The 23,206-nt window shown below is 46.2% G+C and overlaps 1 protein-coding gene across 2 annotated transcripts in view; it reads right to left on the bottom strand.

Moving 5' to 3' along the window:
* Amz2 (archaelysin family metallopeptidase 2) overlaps positions 1-3,175 on the bottom strand; it is a 12,203-nt gene extending 9,028 nt beyond the window's left edge. Inside the window, exons 1-4 of one of the 2 annotated variants that reach the window (NM_025275.4) lie at positions 3,091-3,175; positions 2,546-2,635; positions 2,024-2,151; positions 37-319 (exon numbers count right to left, since the gene is read on the bottom strand). In NM_025275.4, coding sequence (NP_079551.3) covers positions 37-319; positions 2,024-2,035 — 295 coding nt within the window. In that variant the 5' untranslated portion in view covers positions 2,036-2,151; positions 2,546-2,635; positions 3,091-3,175. Of the gene's footprint in view, positions 1-36; positions 320-2,023; positions 2,152-2,545; positions 2,902-3,090 lie in introns of those variants that run through there. The other variant, NM_001252193.1, reaches the window with a different exon arrangement.
* Positions 3,176-23,206: the final 20,031 nt, after the last annotated feature.

The raw sequence follows: 23,206 nt of genomic DNA, 5'->3' as shown, positions 1-23,206 counted from the left end.
AAGCCAATCGGAAACTCTCACATTCCCAGCACATACCAATGGACTGAATGTAGATTATATGTTTCTTTGGACAGGGTGCCTTTCTGTAGCGGTCAGAGAAAAACTGCTCAAAGTCTTGGGGAGCCTCGGGGTGGGAGGAGATCCAGTCTGACTGGGAGTGCACAGTAATGGGCTCAAACAGGTTACTGCGTGGCTGGAAGGCTTCATTCATTAACCGTTGCTCCCCAGCATCTAACTTCTCATACTGTGACACAAGCACTGGGTTCTTTGAGAGGAGAGCTGTTTTCAGTGTGTGCTCGGAGTGCCGTAGTACCTGCATCTGCCGAGAAAGAAGGGAAAAAGAAAAGGAGAAAAAAAACACGAGAAGACAGATAGATATAAATGCCATCCATCTATACTGAAGACTACCCGTCCCTCAAACCCATTTCTACTTTCTCTCAAGAATAAATGACCAGTTGCTAATGTCTTCAAATGCCACACTTAAGAATGGTTTCCCAGAGTTGGGCAGTGGTGGCGCAGGCCTTAAATCCCAGCACTTGGGGAGCAGAGGCAGTCGGATTTCTGAGTTCGAGGCCAGCCTGGTCTACAAAGTGAGTTCTAGGACAGCCGGGGCTATACAGAGAAACCGTCTCAAAAAACAAAAACAAACAAACAAACAAACAAACAAAAATTGTGAAGCAGGGTGGTGGTGAGAGGTAGAGGCAGGCAGATCTCTGGGTCTGAAGCTAGCCTGATCTACAAAACTATTTCCAGAACACCGAGGACTACCCAGAGAAATCCTGTCTCAAAAACCAAACAAACAAACAAAATGACTATAGTTGTGCTTTACTTCAGATTTCAGTGAAATTTCAGATTAGTAATTGTGAAAATGGCTACATTTACACAGTATGTTTATTTTTATAAAACACAGCTAAGTGAAAGAAAAATAAATTCACTCGTATATTTTGGTGTTTATATTACTGTGAAAATTGTATTGATGTATTTATTTTCGACAAAAAAGTAAGGATTCATAGTATCCTGTAATCTTGTTACAATTTAATTCTATGCCAATACACGTATTTCTACAAGCATATGTATTTTAGAATCCACATGTAATTAATTCTAAGTGGAAGAATTCTGATTGACTTAATTAAAAAGGTTGTTTTTAATTTTAATTTTTCTTTCATTCTCTTTCTTTCTTACTTTTTTTTTTCTTATTTCCTCTGTGTAATAATGCTTGCTGTCAGCCGGGTGTGGTGGCACACGCCTTTAATCCCAGCACCTGGGAGGCAGAGGCAGGCGGATTTCTGAGTTCGAGGCCAGGCTGATCTACAAAGTGAGTTCCAGGACAGCCAGGGATACACAGAGAAACCCTGTCTCAAAAAAAAAAAAAAAAAAAAAAAAAAAAAAAAATCCAAAATAAATAAATAAATAAAAAAGAATGTTTTCTCCGCGTCCAATCAGTTTATTGGGGGAAAGTAACGAAAGAATTAAAAGGAAAACCATTCATTCAGACCATTCTTGTATCTCCCACTGAGCCTGCTGTTCCCATCCTAGTAACTACTGTCAAGTTGGGCATAGTGCCGACACCTGTAAACCAATACTCAGGAGACAGAGGCAGGAGATTGAAAGTTGACACTCAGCCTGAGTTATATAGCAACATTGTCTCAAAAACAGTAACTAACAGCTCCTTTTTTTGGTTTTTCAAGACAGGGTTTCTCTGTATAGCCCTGGCTGTCCTGGAGCTCACTCTGTAGACCAGGCTGGTCTTGAACTCAGAAATCCGCCTGCCTCTGCCTCCCAAGTGCTGGGATTAAACGTGTGCACCACCACTGCCTGGCTAGCGGTGACTCTTAAATCCTACTGATGCCCAACGTCCTCTGTCATTTGAAAACAATCATAATATTTTGAGCTGACTCACTTTGTCCACAGGATCAACGGCATCCCTTCCAGTGTCACTCAAAGATATTCAATAAGGAAAAGAGTAATGGTTCTGTTATTTAACTGCAGGTTGGCAAGATCCATCTCAGCCCCTTACGCTTACCTTGTCAGCCATAAGACACGGGGGTAGATCTAAGATGACCAATGAGACGCCATACTCATGGTGACAGGACTTTCCCCATTCCTATCAAGTCCCTACGTGGCACGTTCATCCTTCATACCAAGCAGACGCTTTTTGAGTGAGAAAAGAAAAAAAAGATGAATGTTTCTGTCCATTTAGTTTGTGTTTTCTAATTGAGGGCCTTTTCCATTTTTGTTTGTTTGGTTGGTTGGCTGGTTTTTTGTTCTGCTTTGTTTTGGGGGTGGGTTGGGGGGTGGGACAGGGTTTCTCTGTATTTCTCAGTTTATTAACGACTGATTTTGAAATTTAAGCTAACTGCTGTGCTCAGTGAACTTCTGAATTCTGGAGCTCAAGAGGGTGACACTGACTAGAAAGGATCCTAGAGACTACGCTGAGTGTAGCTCATCTCGGTACTGCACATCTGGGCTGAGATTTTATTTTTACAGGATGAAATTTAAAAAGAAAAAAAAAATAAATCACCATGGCCCCATTCAGTCTACCTACCTTTATAAAGGAGAAATCTCCAGCTGCTGTTTTTCCATTTATGTTTTTCTAAGGACAATGCATGTCTGGCAAAGGGGTGTGGCCTTCACCCTAATAAAAGAGACAGAGTGGAAAGTCAGAAGGCCTCCACATCCTAGTCCAACGTGGATGGTGTCGCTGAAGAAGTGTGCAGGGAGCCATCGTACAGTCACTGCAGGGACCGGGGGCCTAAGATGCTTCGGTTCTATAACCGGAACATCTCCCGCCAAGTGGGTCTCGCCAGACGTGCTAGCTGGTTGCCCATAGCAACTTGCACGGCCGGTGCAGACGCCACCCAGTCTCTGCTTGAGTCAAAAGTGGGGGGCCTCCCCGGAACTCAGAGTTCGCGTCTTCTACCCAGGGAGCAACCGGAAAGGCCCGCGTTGTTCCCAAGAGACATCCTGCCCCCGAGGTCCCCTCTGCTTCCGCCGCAGCCATCCCTCCCACCACATCCGCTCCTCCCCAACGATCAACACCTTCCTCCTCCTCCCCTGCCCAGCCCTGACGGTTCCTCATACCACCCTCACCCGGACAGGCCTCTAGGCCGCCCTCAAGCTGCCACGGTGGTCCTAGCACGCATGCGCCTCGCGCGGACGCACCTCACCCTTTCACGCATGCCCCGCCCACACCGCCCACTAGCAAGACCCGTCTTCCCGCCCCTCAATCGTCGCCCCGCCTCCTATCTGCGCTCTTCCCTCCTAAGGCTCCTCCTCCAAACACTGAGCCCGCCCCACTCCTCCAGAAAGGCCCCGCCCATGTGCTGTAACCCCGCCCCGAAGGCGTGACCTCTGTCCATTTCACAACACTCACGCTGTGTGTGGTTGACTAAAGTAGTAAGGGGGCGATGTAGTGTCGGACAGTCCCCAGTCGTCGCTGTTTCGCGTCGGCCCTCACGGGGGCGCCGCGACCCGCTCCTCGCGGGCGGTGCAGGGTCACGGAACCACCTGCCGTGGGCTGAGCCTGAGTAATTTAACCACTGGGTCCAAATAAGTCAGCCGTGTCCGCGGCTTGACACATCACCCGCTTGGACTTTCCCTTCTTAGTCGGTTTGCCCGACTGTCGCGGCCTCACCGCTGTCAGGAAGCAGGGCTGCATCCTAGGGCGTGGGGCATAGGGTTGCCTTTGGTACTTGGGGAACTAAGAGCTTAGAGCTCGGACCCCCAGGAGACTCTGGAAGGGGAAACCCCAGGGCCAGATCTCCTGATCCCCGCCCCCAGCATATACCTATTCAATCCTTTTGCATCTCTGGGCGCTTCTGGCCCCAGGAAGGTCAAACAAGGGGATGATGCCACTATTTTATCAACATCCTCTCATCCTTGGAAGTTAAAGACTGCATACCCCACATGTCTGTACCCTTCTTCCTACCCAACCCCCAAACTTTTTGCTCTCTTCTTGCCTTGTGCACACTGCTCTAATTATCCTTGCCCAGTTATTATAACAAGGCTCATATATGTTGTCCTTACTGCCCTTACCAAGTTGACAAAAGTGGCTTATTTGGGGAGGGTCTCCTGTCAAGGCTGGCCTTGAACTCACTATGTAGCAGAGAATGTTCCTGTGTCTGACTTCTGAGCACTGTATACACACATACAGAGAGAGACACATACATGTATATTCTTTCAAATTTTCATACTTCGGTTATATTTCCCCAGGACCCCCTCTGATCCTCTTTCTCCTCCCATGAGGTCACTCCCCAACAACCTGACCATTTTTTTCTCCCGGGACATTTTTAATCAGCTGTAGACATGATGCCCCTTTAGTGTAAATACTCCAGAGCATGCTTCTAAACAAGCAATTTTTTCTAAGTAGTCACAGGACACCTACACTGGGAATTCCTACCAATCACTCTGATTGCAGTCTAACACCACAAGGTTCCTGCTTTCCATTTTTCTGTGTGCACTCCCTTCCATACTAATGAAAAGTCTGTCTCCCACTATTCATAATTTACTTCTGCATTTAACTGCTCTGTGGTACAATATGCACTGAGGGTAATTTCAGAATAACTAATCCATATCATTGCAGACAAATAGTCCTGCCAATAATCAGAAATTATTCATGGTCCCGTGTAGCCAGAGGATGCACAGTAGGCTTTGCAGTTTACATCATCTAGGTGAATTCTTCCCTACTCAGTCCAGCACCACATCTGACCTGAAACTTACTAGATAGCCTAGGCTGGCCACAGATTCACAACTATCTCCTGCCTCAGCCTCTGGGGTGGTAGGATCACAAGTATGCATAATCACACCCATTGTTAAATGTGTCACTCTTTTCTCTTTCTTTCTTTCTTTCTTTCTTTCTTTCTTTCTTTCTTTCTTTCTTTCTTTCTTTCATCACATAACATGGCAGATGCGTGGTGCATACTTTTAAACCCAGCACCATGGGAGGCAGAGTCAGTTAGAGATAGGCTTTATAATCTCCTTTGAAACACACCTCCCTGCAGACCTGTAAGGGAGTTTCTTGATTAGGTTAAGTGAGGTAGAAAGACCGAACTTAAATGTTTGTGGCACCATCACGTGGTCAGGGGGCCTGGACTGAAGGCAAACACCCAGAGAGTCATAGCTCTCTGGGTCTAGACTGTGGACACAATGTAACTAGCTGCCTCTGGCTTAAGCTGCCATGCCTCTCCCACAGTAATATAGATTGAGTCCTCTGAAACTATAAGCTAAAATGGGCTTCTCCTTAAGTTTCCACTCCTCAGTCATTTGGTCACAGCAGTGAGAGAGGTGACTAGCACAGGAGGAGACTAGATGACGACCAGTGTGGCCCCCCATGAATTGGATTGGTGGCACTATGAGACTTCAGACCACAGCATATTACTTAAGAACCGAACAGTAGAGTTGACAGACAGCACCTACTAGCACGCTGATCTTGAGTTCCACAACTCCCAGAACTGTGAGAAATGAATTTCTGTTGTTCTTATAGGCATCTGGAGAGGTGTGTCAGTCTGTTAAGATGTCATATGGAGGTAGAAAAGGCTAGTGAAGGACTCATGTGTGTGCAGGGTTATGGACTAAGCCCTGGTTCTCAGAGGCAAACTGGCAGAGGGCCAGCTCATCTCCTGAGAGGAAGCCCCAGAGTGTGAATGTGGGAATGGCTTCCCTGAGGCCATACTGGGTTTCCCAGAAAAGGGCAATGTCCCAACTGTGCTCTAAAAACGGTAGGCAGTTAACAGCCTGAGAACTCCACAAATGTGGACAAAGTCTGAATTTTCTTTCTGTTTTTAAATTTTAGAGTATTTATTTGTGTGTGGGGTGTGTGTGTGTGTATGTGTTGAGCTTGCACATTCTCATACACATGCCACAACAGACAAATGAAGGTAAGAGAGAACTTCAGGTCTCTTTCCATCATGTACGCTCTGGGATCAAACTCAGGTCCTCAGCCCTATCTGGCATCAAGTGCCCTTACCCATCCAGCTATCACGGCCCTCCCCCTTTTTCATGTCTTGCTATTGATCAGGTCTCACTTTGTAGCTCAGGCTGGTCTAGAACTCACGATGTTACTCAGGTTGACTTCGAACTGATAGCAATTAGCAATCCTCCTGCATCTACCTTCTTTTTTTTTTTTTTTTTTTAAATATATTTCCATCTGCCTTTTTTTTTAAAGATTTATTTATTTATTTATTTATTATATGTAAGTACACTGTAGCTGTCTTCAGACACTCCAGAAGAGGGAGTCAGATCTCGTTACGGATGGTTGTGAGCCACCATGTGGTTGCTGGGATTTGAACTCCAGACCTTCGGAAGAGCAGTCAGGTGCTCTTACCCACTGAGCCATCTCACCAGCCCCCTGCATCTACCTTCTAAGGGTTAGAATTACAGGGATGAATTCCTGCAACTGAATCTTTTTCCAAATCTTGTTTAAAAATTGTTTTAAGCACATGGGTAGGCGCTTAAACAATGGCACATGTGTAGAGGCTAAGGAGTGATTCTCTCCTTCCACAGTGGCTTCCAGGAGTCAAATGCAAGTCTTCAGGCATGCGCAGCAAGCACCTTTATCCACTGAGCCACCTCACTGACCTAAAAGTCTGAGTCTGAAATTACTAGTTTTTTTTTTTTTAATTATGTGTATGTCTGTGGGTAGATATGTGCACATGAGTGCAGGTGCCTGTGGTGGCCAGAAGAGGGCATCCAATCCCATGGAGCTGGAGTTTCAGGTGGTTGTCAACTGATTAGGTGCCTGGAACCAAATCCATGCCCTTTCCAAGACCAGCACACACTGAGGTGCCACGCCATCTCTCCAGACTACTGCCTCCATGTTACGTTCTGCTGCACAGCTTTCAAGCCTCACGACCAGTATGTTTTATGCTTTTTTTAATTTTATTTTTATATTTATTTATTTTATTATTTGGGCTAAACTCTTCTTCTGTAGCTCAGACTGGCTTGGAACTTGCTAGAAAGCCAGCCCAGGTGGGCCTTGAACTCAAGGCAGTTCTCCTGCCTGTCCGTTCCTGGCACTGGGGTTATAGGCATGGATCATTACACCCTATTTTAATCTATTTTAGGCTAACCTATTTTAACATGAGGTTAAGAAGTTCTCAACCATTTACTCCCTAGTATGAATTCATGTCCATTATATTTCTCTTTTTCTCCGGCCCTTAGCTGATATCTACTGTTAGCATTTCTTCTAGGCTCCGCCCCACAGTTACCTGGCAACAGCCAGGTGTGCCTGACTCACTATAAAAGGCTCTTCTTGACCCCCTCCTCTCTCTCTTGCTCTTCTTACTCCCTTCTTCTCTTCTCTCCCTGTCTCTTCTCTCCCCACTCCCCTCCCACTCTCTTTCCAAGTGTCATGGCCTGCCTCCTCTCCTTTTCCCTTTCCCTCTTCCTCCCTTCTCTCTGCCTTTCTCTGTCTCTACTACCCCCTCAACTCCCTTCCCCATGCCCTAGATAAAGATAAACTCTATTCCATGTGGTTGGTACCTCAGGGAGAAGGAATGCCTCAGCATGGGCCCCCAGAGGCACCCCCTTCCCCCACACCATACCACACCTCCATCAAACATACCCGTGGCTTCTTTTTCTTGTTTATAAAACATGGCATCCACTACCCTCGTTTTTTCTCCAGCCCTTAGCACTGCCCTGAGGAAATGAAACTTTGCTTGGTCAGGAAGCAGGAACAGGTGGGTAATTTAGGGTTATAGACAAGACAAGCCGGGTAACAGCCTAAAGGTAGGTACAGCAGATGGGGGGGTGGGTGTTGTAATGCAGGAAATAAGATGCTGGCACCATATAGCAACAGGGAGGCAGGAAGATAGAAAATAATGATTTGATAAAAACAATTTGAACCTACGCTTCAGTTATGCTCAAAGCAAAGGCTGCGTGTGAAGGAGAAGGAGTTGACCATCTTCTCCCTCCACTGCAGAGAACCAACCTGCCCACCGAGGCCTAGAACTCAGAGGCCATGGGGACCAAACAGCATCACGCAGAGAAACCATAGATCCCAGAACAACACAGTTTTTGTTCCAAACAGCTAATGTCTTGGACTATCTACTTCTAGATTCTTCCATAATGGGCTAGCTTTGGGAGTGCCCAGGGAGAAGGGCCATTAGCAAAAATGAAAAGCAAGATATCTTTTAGTCCATTAAGTTAAAAGAGGATTTTTTTTCTCTCACTCTCCTTTATTATTTATGACTTGTGACTTCAATTACTGTTTCCCGGAACGCGTGTTATGGGTCTACTGTTTACTGGAGCAAAATAGATGCTTATCAGCGGGCAGGCAAGCTACAGATTGCTAAGTCGTCAGGGAGCCCTTGGGTCTTGTGGCCTCTGGGTGTCCTTTGATGTCATATGAGGTGAGTTGTTTTTTTGTGCCTCTGACGGACGGTTCCTAAAACCTGTCGCTGTCTGATATGAAAACGTAGAGACGCACATATCCACGTATGTGTCTGCGATTTATATACAAAATCTGAAACGTCCACATGAACTGTGTGTGAATACAGTCAGCCCAAACTGAAAGGGAGGTCAGCCTTTTCGTTGTTTTTTCACTTTAAGAACATCACCTGCAAGAAAAAGTTAGCGGTTTAGTGTATGAATGGGTGAGGGGAACAAGCCTCAGGGTAGTGGCCCCTGTGACCACTGGAGGACGCCCATGACTCCCCCAACAACTTCCCCAACCGAGGCTCAGACCCGTGGTATACAGCTCCTTCTGAAAAAGGCTTAGCTTTTTTATTTTTTATTTGCCCCCCCCCCTTTTTTTTTCCAGTGTCTAAGGTGGGGTGGGAAGGTGTCGGCCTGTAGGAGACGCACAAATGAAAGAGGAAGTGTCTTAGCACTCAGCTAGCTCAGAGCAGCCACCCACACTTGTCTGTGACCTCTATGGAAACACTGTATGCGTCCCACTCCGTGTCCTTTCGGACTTTCTTGGGGCCGGTGAAGCTTGGTACCCAGCAGCAGCCGACTTACTATTGGGCTGGGTCAGGGTAAAGCCAATGCAGACAGAGCTCTTGCCCGGAAACGGAAGACAGGGCTTCTATGCTTGCTAACCCCCAAGCATGCTTCAGTGCTTCTCCTGCACGAGCTGAAAACCACGTAGCCCCAGTGACGTGGTACCAGGGACTGCCTTGCTTGTTGTACTCTCTGAGGATGCTGTCAGCCACCACACCCTGCCTCAAGCTCTCTCTCCAGGCAATCTTTTGCGTCCTGGTGGAATGACTGTGGGGGGTCGTTTGCCCTTTTGCTAAATCCAGAGTCCTGAGCACCCTGGGGCAGGGATTGGAAAATTTCTTGTTGAAGAGGAAACCAGCAGGTGTACCTCCAAGTGTGACATTAGCATCATTTCAAAACATTCCTTGTGCAAGGTAGAAAATCCGACAAAATGAAGAAAGGCAGTTAGACACACTAGAAAAGGACAGAAGAACAAGTTAATGAACAAACAAAATCACACCTGCCCCTTCCGCCCAGAAAGAACCCTTGTGAACCTCGGCTGAGTGTACAACTTCCTGCTGCTTTGCGTTTTGTTTGTCTGTCTGTTTGTTTCAACAAAATTGGGACAATGAGGGAGTTTGCAAATACCATGTCCTAGTGGTCCAGTTTACTTCTTACTCCAGACAGTACAGGGCTCTTGAGTTTAAGGATGCTCACTGCTGTCCTGTTTATAATCCTGAGAACTAGACAAGTCATAATCTCATAAAAGACTCTGTTGTCATTAGAAAGATTAAATTCATGCTGCAGTAACATAGAGGGATGGCCAAAGGTCTCCAGTTTTGGCTTGCTCTGGTTTGGTTTGGCTTTTGGAGACAACACCTTGCTGTAGCCCGGGCTGGTATAAATCTGAGGACCCTCTCACTTCAGTCTCCCTGAATGATGGGATTACAGGTGTTTGTCACTATGAAAAAAATGTTTTAATTTCAAAACTATATATAACATTGATACTATTAATATAAAAACATGGGTATACATGCATAATGTTTGCTAAAACATCTATCTAAAGGGTAGACTGTCTGTGCTATTCATTCATATTTTTATTATTATTCTATATTTCTAGAGCTAGCAGTCTTGGCTTTATATTTTTAAAAACCTATTCGCTTTGAAAAATTATTGTCATCTCTGCTTATTGATATGAAGTGTATCCATCGTATAATGAGTATCAAGGGCAGCTACAAAATACATACGTGCTATGACACAATTTTCCCATTTTATATTTTTCCAAATAAATAAACATAATTGGGGGCTGAGAACGTAGCTCAGTTGTAGACGGCTTGCCTGGCAACTGGTCAGGCCTCACTTTCTGGTTCATAGGTAAAGCCTACCTGTCTGGGTTATTATCTGTCTGTCTGTCTGTCTGTCTATGTGTTTGTTTATTTATTTTTAAGATCTCTATTTTTAACTATGTATAGGGGAGATATGTGTGTGAGCGCAGGGCAGCTAGAAACTGAACTCAGGTGTTATATACTAGTACATGTCTTTAACCTTCAAGCATCTCTCTAGCCCCTCTGGCGTCTCTTATAATGATACTGATTCTATTCATACGGGTCCCACTGCCATTATGTAATTACCTCCTTGCTGGGTTTGATCTTCAGCACTGTAAATACAAATGAAACTGCATAGTTTGATTTAAATAGGTAAATAAGAACCAATATAATTTTTACATTGCAATATAATATTTACACATAAATTATATATATACACTTTAAAAATACTGGTTATTTGTTACATTTTAAGCAATAAATATATTTCCATGTTGGTGAGAGAGAAAAAATGATATTTGGAGCTGCGTTGAGGACGAGCACAGACTGGTCTATGGCAGCAGCAGCTGAGGGAATAGCAGATGTCCAACACACGAAGTCCAGTACAGCTTAGATCCTTTGCTGGCACAATTTGCTCTGCCATTTGACACTATGCCTTTGGGTTTTCTGGGTCACTGTTGTCCCTAGGCTCCAGCCAGCAACCAGGAACCTACAAAGGCCCTGAGGGAGTGAGGTGCAGGTCCCCTGTGGTTTGGTTGAGTGGGGACTCTGTGAGGAGTAAGCCATCTTCTTTCCCTGTGTTCCTGAGACTCACACCTCAGCACAGAGAGACCACAGGATCTGTGAGAGATGGGCTTGTGTTCAAGCTGGGCCCTTCCAGATCCTTGGTGGCTCATCTCAAATGAGCTACTTACAATGGTCCTCCTGGTGTCTTGGTTCCCAAACGAGGACATTAAGATGCTCTGTGGAACAAGGGTGGAGAAAAGTAAGACTCAAAAACAGCATATCACACCTGTGTACCAGCCGATGGTCCAATCACCGTAGTATCAGCATCGTGGTAAAACCCCGATGCCCTGAGAGCCAGTAGGTCCTTCTTAGCTAAGAAGCCAGCAGTGGCCACAAAGCACTCATGACATAGTCTCGTGGCTGGACACATTGGTCACAAAGTCTAATTACAGAAGTACTCTTTGACAAAAACGGCCTGTTGTTGTGAGTCATCGGGGTGGTTAACCCCCCGGCCTGGGGTGTTCCTGGGAAGGAGCTGAGATACACACATTTCTATGAAATGACAATGCCCACAGAGTTTTCAGAGTCCACAGACTCTTGCTGCTCTGACAGTAGGTGATAAAAATCACTCTGTTCCAGTGTAGACCTCATTTCACACTTACACACCTCTGCCCATTGCAGGCTGTGGCATAGCTTGCAGGGGGGTGGGGATGGGGGGTAGGGGTGGGGGTGGGGGTGGGGGTGGGGAATGTTTTAAAAGACAATTCAGATAACTTCAGGTCCTACAAAAGACACAAACAGGAGAACGTTCCGTTTCACTTGGGCAGCCATGACTATAAAGTGGCTTTGGCCATGACCCAGGTGGGAGAAGGGCGATGACGTCACGTCCCTCCTCCTCCTCCTCCTCCTCCGCAATATTTGGATTTCTTATCTGGAGTATCCTCAAGCTTATTGACTGTCAAAGTATTTGTTGACATTTGAAGTCTGTCTCCATGGCTTGGTGGTTGGGAGAGCAGAGCTAAGTCCTCAGGGAGGTACAACAGAATGTCTGTCCCCTCCTGACTGTGTGACTGGGATGAGGGATCGTGAACCATAACTCTGTGTCTTTGCCTCTGGAGCAGGCATGGAATGCTGCTACGGGCATTGCATTAGGTAGAGGAAGCCACCAAGAAGTGCTATGTCAAATTTGTATACTTACACTCTGACAGAAGTGGATTGAGCCATTTGGTGGAGTAGAGATGCAGAAATGCACAGTGTACTAGCTGGCTGTGGCTGGCTGTGACTTTTTTTTTTTTCTTTTGAGACAGGTAGCTCTGACTAGTGTGAAACTTGCCATGTAGACTAGGCTGGCCTCAAACTCATGGAGATCTGTCTGCTTTCTGCTTCCCAAGTGCTGGGACTAAAGTTGTGCACCAAACAGGGATAGTTCAAAACATATTGGTTGGAATAAAGCTGACTTGCTGACTCGGGGTGTAACCATCAGTGACCCAACACAGCAAGAATGGACTAGCCTTGTCTTAATAACCCCCCAAAAATGGTGTTAAAGAGACCCTAATGTTGTCTATGCCTCTCTCTCTTTCTCTCTTTCTGTGTGTGTCTCTGTCTGTCTCTGTCTCTCTCCTTCTCTCTTTCTGTGTGTGCCTCTAGCTGTCTCTGTATCTCTGTCTCTGTCTCTCTCTCTTTCTGTGTGTGTCTCTGTCTCTCTCCTTCTCTCTTTGTGTGTCTCTATCTGTCTCTGTCTCTCTCTCTCTCACACACACACACACACCAAGACTGAACACACTCGTTCATAGGTCATTCCCTTTGATGGGAAGGCAACTGCAGCAGGCATAGTGGAAAGACCTGCTTTAGCTGGATAATCCTTACAGCCCCAAACATTCAAACTTGGTTCTTTCTTTCTCTTCCCTCACTGTGTGAGAGCATAGCGAGAAACTGGCCATCTGGGCCAGTAGGGAAGAGGGCCATCATCAGAGCACGACCAAACTGGCACTCCAATCTCAGACTCTTAGCCTCTCCAGTGAGTCACAAAAGCTTGGTGGGTGTTCCACCAAAGGAAATCTCTGAGAGCAATCCAAAGACACGAAGGCTCTGATGTGAGTTAAGGCAGCCCTGGAATCTGTCGTTCTGGGATCGCTTTCTCTCTTTGACCTCCATTTCTGTTGTGGACCAAACCTTGGTTGGCACAGTCTTATGATACAAAAAAAAAAAAAAGTGTTTTTGTAAATACTTTTTTCTTACACTTCAGTTACAATGAAAGTTTGCTGAAGTGCTTACTTTACTCTGGCCTGAGGTCCATGTGTGTCAAAATTTGTAAAGTTTGATTTTTCTAAGGATTTCCTGACAGCACAGGGTTTCCTGGCACATCTAAATTGTACGTAAATAATTAATGATTTCTTGTTAGAAACATGTTCCAAATATTTCATAGGATATATTTACATTAAAAAAATTATTTTTGTTCGCCTGAAATCCTAAGTGCACAGACTTTTTGTGTTTTCCCCTGTTTGGGCGCTAGCAAAGTCACCCCCGGCCGGCACTGCGCATGCTAACCTGACGCTGCAGTCCTGGGCTAGGTCTCAGGCCGACATCCTGCATTTTTATTTGCTCAGTATGACAGCCTATTTCCCAGGGAAGTCTGATTTCCTTTTTCCAAATCCTCAGCTGTGGCGGTGATTTTATGGATGCCACGTAACCTAGAGACAGTTGTAAACGTGTTTGTTTGGTTGGTTGGTTTTTGTTGTTGTTTTGTTTTTCGAGACAGGGTTTCTCTGTGTAACCCTGGCTGTCCTGGAACTCACTCTGTAGACCAGGCTGGCCTCGAACTCAGAAATCCGCCTGCCTCTGCCTCCCGAGTGCTGGGATTAAAGGCGTGTGCCACCACTCCCGGCCAGTTGTAACGTGTTAAAGTGTTCTGCTTCCCTCTCTGTCTTTAGGATGGAACACTCCGGCTGAAAGCAACTGATGGAGGAAAGGATTTTTTTTTGGTTTATACTTTCAAGTCACAGAACCCATCATTGAGGGAAGCCAGGGCAAGGGCTTGAAGGCAGAGACCATCACCGCTCGCCAGCTCACTCCCTCAGCCTCAGCTTTCTCATGCATGCCAGGACCACTAGGCTCCAGATGACATTGCCTAAGCAGGCTGGGCCCTCCCCTACATCGGTTAACAACCAAGACAGTCTCGCACAGACGATGATGGACCCACAGGCAGTTGCTCAACTGGGGCTTTCCTCTCAGCTGACTCTAAACTGTGTCAAGTTGGTAATTAAAGCTAAGAAGGACAGGGGTCTAGAGAGATGGCTTAGCAGTTGAGAACAATTGCTGTTCTTCCAGAGGATCCAGATTAGTTCCCAGCACTTGTGACAGGTGGCTCTCAGGCATCTGTAATCCAGGGAATCGGATGCCTCTGGCTTCCTCAGGTATGAGGTACAGCAGCAGCAGCAGCAGCAGAAATAAAACAAAGGCAGCTGTGGGAGGCTTCCTTCAGTCAACCAACCCAGGACAGAAAACAAGATATCACTCTGACATAGATGACTTCGAGAGCCACAGAAGTGTCACACGAGGAGGAGTTCAATACAGGACCCGCTCGAGGAGGCAGGGAGGCCTCACAGGCAGGCGCAGAGGCTAAAGACTGCACAGGATTCAGAGGCATCCGAAGGGCAGGGCACACTGACCACCTAGCACATCACCCTGAAGGTGCAGACATGCAGACATCTAGCTGCGATGGACACAGGGGCTGCAGAGGGCTTGTGTGGATGGCAGGAAAAAGAAGGGGAGAGGCCTGAATACCAGGCCTCAGCAGAATATGCAACAGGCTTTGGCTGAAGGCGAGGCCTGCATCTGCCTCATCCCCCAACAGTTCACCCAGAACATATGTTCAATAAAGGTTCGCCAAACTAGCGGCCTTGCCTCTTGGTCACCAGGAGATACTGAAGCCATCTCCCAAGAGGTTGTCATGATGGAAGAAGTGCAGTGGGGACAGAAAGTTGAAGGAGAGAGGACCAAAAGGAAGACTGGGCAGTCACCTGGGAGACCTCTGGAGTTTTCCTGAGAAGTGCTCGAGGCTGAGCTTTGAAAGGGGCGGCAGGGATGGAGCTAAGGATGGAGAATACTTCACCCTCAGTCATCTGCATGGTCAGCGTGGTAGGGGCTTGGACCGCTGTCCTGCCGTGCCCTAGGTGGCCATGGCCCGTCGCTGCCTCTCTAGGGCTTAGCCTCCTCCATGGAAGGTGAGGAGGGAAATAAGGAGTTTCCCTTCTGCTCTGGGACTGTGAGGCTGAGATTTGGTGACTCATGCGAAGGGTGGGTGGGTGGGTAGTGTCAGGGAAAGGAAGGAGTCTGAAAGGTCACAGATAGCCCTATGGAGAAAATGATGCATCTGTCTGGAGGGAAAAAGGAAGTGGGGGTTGCTGAGCTGAGGGCAGGGAAGTGACATGTTTAATGTTAGGGAATTTTAGAGACATGAGGACACGTCTTCACAGCACCCTCCCCACAAATGTCCAATCCTAATCTAGAACCTGTAGATATTAATCCTGTTAGTGGAGCCTTGCGACAAGGGTATTCATGACTCTAGGGCATCCAAATTCATTTGAAAGGAAAATGGGTTTAAAGACTTTCCTGCTCTTAAAATATATATATCTCCTATAGAAGCATTTCTCAGCCTCAAACCAGGTACTCAGAGATCACTGCGGCTGTGGTAAATGAGGGCAGGCTATCTCCTGAGCTAGAGGCATCCCTGCTCACGTGATACTGAGAGAACAGAAGGTGCATGCTGCCCACATGGTACTGATTTTGCAGGCTGGAGAATGGAGGTTGTAGGGTCATGGAACTTGTACCAGGTTCTGGAAAGTTCTGGAAAGCCCCTGAAGCATTGCAATGCATGGCAGTGTGGGATTTCCTCCAAGGAGGCCTTGAGAGGCCAGTGTGTGAAGCTGTGAGGGTAAGGCCTAAGATGCCTCAGACACCCATAATGTTGGAGACTCCAGGACTGTGGGACATCTGTGGAGGGAAGTAGCAGACTCGGAGTGGAGCCTGCCCAAGTCAGAGGCTAAATGTCCTTAAGGAGATACAACTGTGGTTAAGTTGGATGAATAGCTTAGTCCACTGGATCCCAGAGAATGATGCCACCAAGAGATGCTAGATGTCCACCCAGGATGCTCCACATGGAACTACAAGGTTTAGTATTTTCCCTGCTGGATTTGGTCTTGCCTTGGTGTCTTATGGTTTCCGTTGCTGTGATGAACTCCATGGCATGAGTACTAACTAGAAACCAAACTTAGGTCCTCGAGAAGAGCAGCAAGTGTTCTTAACCACTGAGCCATTGTTCCAGCTCCTAGTCTGATCTTTGATATCCTGTTTCTCCCATGTGGAATGGAATGTCTACTCTGTGTCACCATACATGAGCTGGCTCACGGTGAAGGGACTGCCTGAGACTCAGAGGAGACGTTGGGCTTTTGAAATGGTATTGCGACTGCTAATATTTGGTATGCTGTCAGAGATCAGACTAAGTGCATTTTGTGTTCCAAGGTGAACAAGGGCAGGCCCCTTGCCCACGTCCCCAGATCCCTGTATTGTCACACTATCATAACCTCCTATTCTAACGTGAATTTTATTTATTTATTTATTTATTTATTTATTTTTTCTTATGAGAAATGTCCACCCTAAATTCTCATGTTTAAATACTTGGTAGATCAGAGATCATTGCTGTGGTAAATGGGGGCAGGCCACCTCTTGAGCTAGCAGCATCACCTACCCACATGGGACTGAATTTGCAGGTCTGCAAAATCACCTGGTAGCACGCTTTTGGAAGGCTGAAAACCAGTACGGGGTGTGGGGGGGGGGGGCTAGATAAGAGAAGTGAGTCACTGGGGAGGGGCCTTGAGTTTTGGTAACCGAGATCCTTTCCCTTCTGTGTAACTGACCATTTTTATACTCCTGCCAACATGCATTCCCCTCTACAACAGATTGTATCCCTTCTTAAACTGTGAGCCAAAACAGAGCCTTCCTCTCTTAAGTTGTGTTTGTCACAGCAGTGAAAAAAAAAAAATCAACCCAACACTGCCTTCCTACTTTCCAAAACCCAATTAGAGTTCTTGCTGTGACCCCCCCCACCCAGCCATAAGCTCCATTGTACCTCAGGTCAACCTCTCTCCATAGAGTCCTCTTCCTTGTCTGTGTCTCTCTTTCCTCTCTCTTCAGCCAGCCATATTTTTCTTTTGCCTGCTACCTAGGGGACTTCTCTGGTGAAGCCAGGCCCATCCTCTATACTCTTGGTGCCTCACAGAAGCTTGCTCCAATCTAGGTGCCAGCCCAGGCAAAGCTCCATACATGGTAAGCTCTCAGCTTCCTCCTAACCATGCTGGCCCATGTAACCAGCATGCAGCCTGCGCTGTTCCTCACGTCCGAGAGCCTTTGTTGTGATTGTTTGGTGCTACTGTGGGTTTAGAGACAGGATTTTGCTCTGTAGCCCTGCCTGGCTTGAACTTGGGGCAACCTCCTTTATCTCTGGCCTTCCCAACACGATCTGCCACATCTGGCATGGTATTTTAGTATCCTTAAAGCCTTGGCCCCAATGCCTTCTCCTCCACCCAAATGTCCCTGGATCTGCCTAGGTGAACGAAAACAAGTACTTTCTAGTTCTTTCAAATGCATCTCAGAAATACTACCTTAGTTTAATGATATGGGCTTCTATGCTCTAGTCTGGCTATGAACACCTTAAATTCCGTTCTATAAGTAGATCTTCTTGGTCATTTTGTTTTGTTTTGTTTTGTTTTGTTTTGTTTTGTTTGAGATAGGGTCTCACTATGTGGCCCTGGCTGGCTGGCCTTGAAGTCACCAGAGATCTGCCAACTTCTGCCTCTGGAGTATTGGGATTAAAGTCATGTGCCACCATGCCCGGCACACAGTCCACTTTGTCACTAAAGTCATCCATCACATAACTGGTGCAGTAAACACAGTAAATTCTGTTACACTCTGTAGGCTTTTGAACTCTTTAACACGCATCCAGCAAGCTGTTAGATCCTGAGCTTTCAGGGGCTGGTTGAGGCAGAATTAGCATCTTTGCCCTTTGAAACATCACCAACACTCCCCCTGCCATACCCCCTCTTTCCTTTCTCCTCTCCTCCTCCTTTTTTCCTCTTCTGCCTTCTTCCTCTCCTCCCTTTCCATCTCTTCTTCCTCCTCCTCCTTTCCTCCCTCCCTTCTTTCTTTTCCTTCTCTTTCCCTTCCCACCCTTCTCTCTCCCCCCAACCCGCCCCGTCCCTCCTAGTTCAGCATTAGAGAACAAGCCAGCCCCAGGACCTTGTACATGCTGAGCAAGCACTCTGCTGTGGAGGTTAGCTGGCTCTTCAATTTTTTTTTTCAGTAGCCTTACCAAGCTATGATTTGCATACTCTAAACTTACTCAGTAGTCTTTAGTACAGTTACAAAGTTGCACAACTGTGACAGTGGGACTCTATGTACCTCAAAGCCCCCTCCACCGACACTCATCCGGTTTCCATTGCCGCCTGCATATTTGTATATTTGCATATTCTGGACATTTCCTACTAATAGGACCGGGTGGTCTGATTGTTAATGGTGAATCATTTTGTAACTGGCCTCTTTCACTTTGCATAGTCGTTTTGCGTTTCAGCTTCAGCTGCACTCCATCTCTTTGGATCCTGAGTGCAGTCCATGGCATAGTTTACACACTATTTTATTTACCCATCCATCAGCTATTAAACATTGAGGGTTCCAGTACTATTTTGACTGTCGTAAGTTAAAACTGTTACAAATACGCATGCGCGAAATTTCGTGTGAATGTTCTCGTTTCTCTTGGGTCTACCTCTGGGGTTAAAATGGCCACGACACAGGTTAATGCTCTTCATTGGGGTTTCCACTGTTGTGATAAAACACCATGGCCAAAAGCAACTTGGGGAGGAAAGAGTTTATGTCATTTTACAACTCTCAGGTCACAGTTTATCTCTGTGGGAAGTCAGGGCAGAAACTCAAGGCAGGAACCTGGAGGCAGGAGGAAGCAGAGGTCATGGAAGAGAGCTGCTTACTGGCTTGCTCCTCATGGCTCGCTCAGCCTGATTTCTTACAGAACCCAGGACCACAGGCTTAGATGTGGCACCACCCATACTGGGATGGACTCTGTACATCGTTAGAATTCATTAGAAACATCAAGTGTGTGTGTGTGTGTGTGTGTGTGTGTGTGTGTGTGTGTGTGGTGCTTGTTTTGAACACGGTGTCTCACTGTATAGCCCTGGCTGACCAATTTGCTATGCAGACCAGGATAGCCCCAAACTCAAACTCTTCCTCTCAAGTGGCAGAATTTAGAGGCGTTGGGCCACCGCCACCTGGCTGAAGGCTCAAATTCATTTTGCTTTGATTTTTTATTTGCACCCATTTTGTTTGCTTATCTTACTTGTGTATGTGCACACGTGCATCTATGTGTCCACACTGGCACATGGAGATCAGAGGACAGTTTGCATAAATTGGTTCTCTCCTACCAGGTGGACTTCAGAAATTCAACTCAAGCCCTCAGGCTTGTGCAGCAAGTCCCTTGATCATCAGGGTCCCTGTTTTGTCTTTAATTTTGTTATTTTATTTATTTATTCATTTGTGTGTGTGTGTGCGCGCACACATATGCATATGTACCACAGTACACATGTAGAGGCCACAGGGAAATCTGTGGGAGTCAGGTCTCTCTACCACATAGGTTCCAGGGATCGAACTAAGGCCATCAGTTCATATAGTACACCCCTGTACCCACTGAGCCATCTCACTTGCCTCTCTCTCTGTCTCTCTGTCTCTGTCTCTCTCTCTGTCTCTGTCTCTCTCTCTATGTCTGTCTGTCTGTCTCTCTGTGTGTCTCTCTCTCTCTCAATAGAATCTTAGTATTGTATAATTCAGGCTGGCCTCAAGCCTCAAGCCTCAAGCCCACTACATGGCTGAGGCTGGCCTTGAACTTGTGGAAACCCTTCCTGCCTTGGCTTCCGGAATGCTGAGATGATGGACATGAATCACCTCATCCACGTGAAAGCTCAAATTTAGGTTTGTTTGTTTGTTTGTTTTGTTTTTAAGACAAGGCCTCACTACATACATAGCCTTGGCTGGCTATAGAGACCAGGCTGGCCTCAAACTCGCAGAGTTCTGCCCACTTCTACCTCCCAAATGCTAGGATTTAAAGCATGAGCCACCCTGGCTGATTCTACAGAATCATTACCAAAAATTTCTTGGTTGCTTGAGGACCATGCTAAAGAAAGACCAACTTTTAGGAAACAAAGCCTGTGTTTTGGAGGCCAAGTGTCCTTCATGACACCCAGTGCACTGATGAATTTGAGCTGGGATTTTGTAAACAACCATGAGGACATCTTTGGAGATAAGCTCTGCACTGCCAGAGAATGTCACTGGGAAACTGTTTTCTTGGCTCAAAGCATCTGAGCCCCGGAGCTGATTGGCCTTTTAAGGTTCATACTTCTCAGGCACTGTAGGGTTGTGAAAATAGTTCTGAGCCCTAATGTTGGCTCAGGCACTGTAGGGTTGTGAAAATATCACTGAACCCTAACGTTGGCTTCGGATTGACTGGCAGAATACATGATAGAACCATCACAGTCGAAAGTTGTTCCCACTGAGACTCTCAGATGGGCTGGAGGGATGGCTCAGGGCTAAGGTCACTCACTGAGGCCACAGGACAAAGACCTTGCAGAGGACTCAGGTTCAGTTCCCAACACCCACATGACATCTTACAACCACATCTTTTTGCATTTCCAAAGGATCTGATACTCTCTCCTGACCTCAGAGGACATCAGGCACACACATGGTGTGCATCCGGTATATATAAACAACTGGAGAGATGGCTCAGCAGTTAGGCAGTTGAGTCTTAGAACCCTTGTCAGGCAGCACAGAACCATCTGTAACTCCAGCTCCAGGAAAGCCAATGCCTTGGGCTTCCACAGGCACCCCACACACAAGTGACATACATTCAGATAGGCATGCATGGACATGCATGACTAAGATTAAAATATATCTTTTTAAGAAGGAAGAACCTCAGAGCTGGTGAGATAGCTCAGCAGACAGAGGCACCTACTGCCAAACCTGACGGTCTGAGTTTAGTCTCTGCTCTCCTTTCACATACATGCAACACACATACACACATAAACACACATACATACATACACACATATATATGTACACACAATGCATGCATGCATGCATGCATGCATACATACATACATACATACATACACACACATACATATGTACACACAGTGCATACATACATACACACATACATATGTACACACAATGCATGCATGCATATAGACAGACAGACAGGCAGACAGGATCCAAATAACCTAGCCTGCCAAAGATGAGAACCAAGGACTCAGCCACCAGTTCTCATGACACCAACTTTGGTCCCCTGGTTCCCAGCCAAGTTCTCAAATGATTAGAGATCATGGGGCAGCCCCGCCTGCCTAAATTAAAGAACCACTCAATTTACTCACGGACCAGGACAAATAAAGTCGATGTTGTCTTCAGTCACTAGGTTCTGGGGATATTTATGAACCAGCAAACGCTAAACTACAATCTGACATGTGATAGTCATTTCCCATCAAATTCCTGGCATCGCCGTCTAAAATGGATCTGGATTGATTCTATATTGACAACTGTTCCTAAAATGATTAAAAAAATTTTAAAACACCAGATACCAAAAAAAAAAAAAAAGTCTTTCAACACAATTTTCAAAGCTAAGAGAAGTATTCTGTCTTTTAGAGATATCTCAGAGGAACTGTCAGTGATAATGACATGGAACAAAGTCTTTGCTTCAAGATCGTCTATACTAGAAGCAGGGAAAACGTCAGATATGAAGGTAACAAGATTGACGACCGTCAGCTAGTGAGCTTCTGTTGTTTTGTTTGTTTGTTTGGTTGGTTTTCTGAGACAGTCTTGCTGAATATCTCTGCAAGGTCTGGAACTCACTATGCAGCCCAGGCTAGCCTTGAACTTATGGCGATCCTCCTACTTCAGCCTCCCAGGTGCTGGGATTATAGATGCATCTAACGAGCCCAGCTCCAGCTGCGGTTACTCTTGGAGCTGAGTGGTACACATGGGCTGATCATCCTAGTCTCTCTTAAATGTTCTTTTCTCTGTTTTTTTCTTTTAAGATGCATTTTATTGGTGTGTCCATGTGAGTGTATGTCTATGTATATCTATTTTATTGTCCATGTGAGTGTATATCTATGCATTTGTGTGGCTGCTCCCACTTCTGCAAACACCAAGGAGAGAGGTAAGCTTCAGGTGGCTTCCTACATCGCCCTCCACCCAATTTTTCCTTTTGAGGCAGGGTCTCTCTCTCTCTGCCCGTGGCTTGTGTCTTTCTGGGCTAGGCTGGAAGGCAGCATGCCCCAGCAAGACTGTCTCTAGCCTTCTTGGGTGTCACGTGCCAGGCATGGGTATGGCGTGCCCAGCTTGTTGTGTGGGTGCTGGGACTGGAATTCCAGGCCTAGTGATGGTGCAGCAAGGACTCTTAAATGCTGAGTCATCACTCCAGTCCTGCTTCAATTTTTCTATAATATATATTGTTTTAAAAAGTCAAACCATAGTGAGACGTAAGAACCAAGACAACAAAACATGAGAATTCTAAACTAAGAACACAAGAACAGTGTGAAGCTTAATCTAGTGGCTTACCTGTCCCTCAAACACCTGAGAGGCTGCGGCAGGAGGATTTTGAATTCTAGGCTAGCCTGGGCTACATAGTGAGCTCCTGTCTCACCCACCCTCTCTGCAAATGTGCTATTTTTTTTTTTACCCTTTGTTTATGTGTGTGGGTGTTTTGCCCGCATGTATGTCTGTGTTAGGCTGTCAGCTCCCCTGGATCTGGAGTTATAGACAATTGTGAGCTGCCACGTGGGTGCTAGGAACTAAACCCAGATCCTCTGGAAAAGCAGCCAATGCTTTTAGGCACTGTGCCTTTTCTCCAGTTCCAGGATAACCCATGTCTGAATAACTTACTCTGATGTTAAAAGAGGCCCACTAGTTAAGTCCACGGACCTTAGCACAGGTGGTTTCATGGAGAACAATAGGGAAATGACCTGACACAGCCAGACTGTCTCCTAATCAGTAATATTTGGCCTTCCGTTTCATTATTTGCATTTGACTTCTCTTCTTCACGTGACAAGGACAGAAAAACAAGTCCATTAAAAGCTATAAGTAGAAAATCACAAAAAAAGAAAAATCAACGTCCCCTCTCAGCCCTCCCC

The sequence above is a fragment of the Mus musculus genome, chromosome 11 (genome assembly GCF_000001635.26).
Source record: "Mus musculus strain C57BL/6J chromosome 11, GRCm38.p6 C57BL/6J".
Taxonomy (NCBI): Eukaryota; Metazoa; Chordata; class Mammalia; order Rodentia; family Muridae; genus Mus; species Mus musculus.
Note: the sequence above shows the minus strand (reverse complement) of the source record. Positions and strands in the feature narration are given on the sequence as shown.